The following is a 4678-nucleotide window of genomic DNA, read 5'->3' on the forward strand; positions in this document are numbered from 1 at the left end:
AGGTGAGGCCTTGTCCAAGTTCGGAGAAGGGGTCCCCCGTGTGCTTTCCCAGTGAGGCATATTTTTGTTGATGTCAGAGACAGAGGTTTTTAAAAAAAACTGTAGGGAGAAAAAAAAAAAACCCCAAACCCAAACAGTTGTTATGACACCCAAACGGTTTAAGAAAAATCAGCCAATCAGCGTGCGGGAAGCCTCCTGGTTTAGCCAATGAGAAGGGCGCGCCGTGCGTAAGGCCGCCCAATGGGGCGCGAGCGGCGCGGTATTTGAATCCTGGAACCAGGCGACATCGCCGGTGATCCCCAGCGGTGCGGGCAGGAGTGTGGCGCTAGCGGCGCCGCGGACGCCAGTGCCCTCCCTGTCCAGCCCGCGTCCCTCCCCGGGCCGGGCTGGCACTCTTGCCTTCCCCGTCCCTCATGGCGCTGCTCCGACGCCCGACGGTGAGTGGGCCCGGCGACCCCCTCACTCGAGCGGGGACTGTGGCCCCGTAGTGCCCTCCCCGCCCCTGCCGCCTCTCGTCTCTCTCTTCAGCTCCGAGCTTCTGCGTCCCTACCGTGGGCTGCTCTTCCTTTCTCCGAGGCGCCCCGCTTCCCCTGCGGCCTGTCCTCTCTGGTCGGCCTCTCCCCGCCTGGGTCTCGCTCTCCGGTTCGCCCTCGCTGCGCCGGGTGGGGAGAAGCGGAGGGAAGCCTGAGCCCGGCTAGTACTCAGCGAACGATCCCCGATTCCCGAAGGCCTTTGTTGCTAGAGAGCTGTCTACATGCAGTCTCTTAGGATTTCCTTCCTCGGTTTTCGTAACTCCCTGCCAGCTAAGGGATCTGTGGTGGGGGCGGGAAGGAGAAGGATTGGATTTTTCACATTTCGCTTTGCATGAGTTTCCCATTTTTTTCTGCGCGCTAAGTCTTCCAGGCTAAGTTCACTAACGTATAGGATCGTCTCCTTCAAATTATTACTTTCTTTACTCAAGTGTAATAGAGATTTTGCTTATTATTTGACCCAGTATAGTAGACTGAGAGGTAAGTGTTCAAATTAATTTATTTCATCCTTGCAAAAATCGAAGTGTTACGGTGTTTGGGGTATTTTCCCTGTGAGCTTGAATTGTACCCAGATCTACTTTTCCTTTGCTGAAAACTAGAGGGCCCTGATACACCTGAGTTCCATCATCCTGGCCATAAGGCTAGTTAAAAGCTGCCAGTTTCTCCTCCTAGATGTATTTAAACTTAGTCACACAACCAGGCTTTAACCCATAAGCTTTAAACTTTCAAACACTTTTTCAAATTGGCAGCTGATGCTGGAAGAAATTGAACAGTGTGACTTTTGCGAATTGTAGTAGATTGAATGCATTTGGTATTTAATAGGTATCCTTTTGTGGATCTAAGTCCAAATGACAAATAATTTTTGTGTAACTTTTTCTATAAAGTTACTTAATAGTCAAATTCTTTTTATTCAGGGAAGGCTTGCATTTTTCCTGGCCCCTCTGTCTATTCTGGCAGATACACTCAAACCCCCTCTTAGGAATTTTCTTAGGATTAGGAACCCCAACTCTCAGGGATAGGACATGCTGTTTTTTCTCATGAAATGTTTATCACTTCTATAATAAAATAAGCTTTTTTTGTATGACTTGCTTTTCCTAGCAAGTTTTGTTTCTGAGCATATTCAGTCTAAAGCAGGTTAAAATCAATTGAAAATTTTTATTTCATACAATTCCAATCTTCCCTGAATTTGAGAGCTAAAACTATTTTACCCAAGAAAACTATTCCCTTTCCTAAGTATCTTTAATATAAGAGAGAATCCATGCTATGGCAACCTCATTTTAAAAGGCTGTATTTCTAAAAGATCATGTCTTCAGGAGCTTTTCTAGAATGACATAAAAATTAAAGCTAGTCTAGGTTTTAAACATCTGGTTTTTAAACAACTAGATCTACTATTAACTATTAATATTATAGCTTTACAATTTTTTATCTTAATTGCACTTGTTACCAATCTCTGTAAAGAAAGCTTTTTAACTAGAAGCCTTCAATTTACAGGGAACTTTAACAAGTGACATGGGTGCTATATGAGAAATAATCATTTATTTGTGAGACTTTGAAGTTCTCTTACAGGCCCACTTAAATACTCAAAATAGTTTTGTAAGATTAGTAGGAAGATCTTTATTATAGGTAAGATGGGTGAGTGTTTTGCCTAATTTAGAGTTATGCTATCAATCACAATAGCATTTTAGACTTTCTAAAATGTACCTTTTCCCTCTTGCAGGTAGATCTCAGCATATTCATCTCCCCAAAGCAATTCTAAATTTGAGTGTCTGGCATTAGCAAGTATTTTAAATTGTCTCAACACTTCATTAACTTTTTTTTTTTTTAGGTGTCCGGTGATTTGGAGAATATTGACACAGGAGTTAATTCTAAAGCTAAGAGTCATGTGACTATTAGGAGGGCTGTTTTAGAAGAGATTGGAAATAGAGTTACAACCAGAGCAGCACAAATAGCTAAGGTAACAACCATGAGGACCAAAATGTGCATACAGAGACTGATTCTGTATAGCACTAAGGGACTACAATGGTTTTATTGCCCTATTCATGTTTCTTTTTCCTTGTAGAAAGCTCAGAACACCAAAGTACCAGTTCAACCCACCAAAACAACAAATGTCAACAAACAACTGAAACCTACTGCTTCTGTGAAACCAGTACAGATGGAAATGTTGGCCCCAAAGGTAGGAAGTTCTGAATTTACAAACACACATAATAAAGTAGACTGTTTTTAGCCAGACTGCAGGGGTACCTTTATCATCATTGCAACTTTTGAAGAACATTCACAGCTAGAGCTCTACTTTAAAACAACAGTGTACAAAATGAATATATATACCTTTTTAGTGATGGTACCATAATTTAATGTTATGACCTTAAATAATAAAGTTAATCACCTTAATATGCAGATAAGTCTAGTGATCCCAGAGTGAAATTTGATTGGTTTTATTAAAATAATCGACTGTAAGAATGAACTTGCCAGTGAAGGCCTTCAAAGTCCACACTTCTGAAAAATGCATGTAAGAGAAAGTTAACACCAGAATTCTGTGTTAATAAATTGTCTTCATAACTGGTTAGCTCAATTGGAGTTAGAATGCTAGTGGACCCACTAGCCTATTTACCTTCCACCATGTTCAAGTTTGTGCATGCTCTCATTCATAAATTACTTATGTAGTTACCACGAGACAGGCACTGTTGTAGGTACTGAGGATATAACAATAATTACTTCACTCTTTCCAGCTCAAAAAATATATACTGTTGAATGTTTGAAATTTTTCAAAATAAAACATTGGATATATTTGAGAAATATGTCTATTGTGTACTTACAATACATATCCATTTGTGTTAAGGCTGCTTAAGAGACATCATGCCTTCAGGGGACTTATCTAGAAGGGACATATGTGCCTGAAAATTAAATTAATAATCCTACGGAATGATGTTAGATGCCCCTGGGCAATATATAACTGAATGCCAGAAGACTGGGATAGACATAAGTGCTGTCTTTGGGAAAGTGCACCTACAGGAGGGAGAGAACACTAAGGGATGGAATGGTCAGGGTAAATTTCATGGAATAAGTGGAATTTTTAAGGTTAGAGAGAAGCCGATAGAAAAGGACACCTTTTTGGGGAAACAAAATAGCAACAAAAATCAAGGCACCTGGGGCCGGCCCGGTGGCGCACTGCTACAGTGCCCACTTGGGAGCGCGGTGGCGCTCCCGCCGAGGGTTCGGATCCCACATACAGACCGGTTCCGCTCGCTGGCTGAGCGAGGTGCGGGTGCAAAATCGAGGTTTGCGATCCCGTTGCCGGTCCCGGTCCGGTACGGGCACGACACTGAGGGTTGCGATCTGTTGCCGGACACGAAAAAAGACAAAAAAAAAAAAAAAAAAAAATCAAGGCACCAAAGTGGAAATAGGCCTGTACCCATGTCCTTTGATCACGGAGTCTGCAGGTCTAAATAGGTTCAAAAGACTTGTGTGAAGAAGCAGAAATTGAGGTTGGATCTTTTATCTGTTGTGCAAAATTCCTCCCACATCGAAGAAGGGCAATTTGGCATTATACTTCAAACGGTTATTCTACATACCATTAAGTCTGTTTTTACAATTTATCCAATGAAAATAATCAGACGGATAGTCAAGGACTTTTAAATAGTGCTTGAATGAATATCTCATATCATACAGAAATATTCTGTATTATGAGATTCGTCAAGTCCATTTAATGAAATACTGTGCAACCGTCAATATTGTTATGCTTTAGTAGACTATTTAAAGATGTCAAAATGCTCATAACATTAGGTGGAAAAATCAGATTATAACACAATATATATAGTGCAACCCCATACTTGCTTTTAAAAGTGTGCATTTAAATACAAAATATTGATGGTAGTTCTTTTTTAGTATTATGTTGGAAGTAAGATTGATTTTCATTTCTTCCTTAAAATTTTCACTTTCACCATAGGTACATATTGTTGCTCAAATCAGAGAAAAAGTTAAAAAAGCCAGTTTAAAAAAAAAAGCAAAGAACCAAAAATGTTATGAAAGAAACAAAAGGGCCGGCCCGGTGGCGCACTGGATAGTACGCCGCTTGGGAAGCGCGGTGGCGCTCCCGTCCGAGGGTTCGGATCCCACGTGCAGACCGGCTCCCGCTCACTGGCTGAGCGAGG

The 4678-nt window shown here is 41.5% G+C and overlaps 1 protein-coding gene across 1 annotated transcript in view; it reads left to right on the forward strand.

Moving 5' to 3' along the window:
• The first annotated feature begins 315 nt into the window (after positions 1-315).
• Positions 316-4678, forward strand: part of CCNB2 (cyclin B2) — a 15321-nt gene continuing 10958 nt past the window's right edge. Inside the window, exons 1-3 of the mRNA XM_008577129.1 lie at positions 316-437; positions 2356-2484; positions 2590-2703. Coding sequence (XP_008575351.1) covers positions 414-437; positions 2356-2484; positions 2590-2703 — 267 coding nt within the window. The 5' untranslated portion in view covers positions 316-413. The remainder of the gene's footprint in view (positions 438-2355; positions 2485-2589; positions 2704-4678) is intronic.

This window comes from Galeopterus variegatus, unplaced genomic scaffold (genome assembly GCF_000696425.1).
Source record: "Galeopterus variegatus unplaced genomic scaffold, G_variegatus-3.0.2 Scaffold1453, whole genome shotgun sequence".
Taxonomy (NCBI): domain Eukaryota; kingdom Metazoa; phylum Chordata; class Mammalia; order Dermoptera; family Cynocephalidae; genus Galeopterus; species Galeopterus variegatus.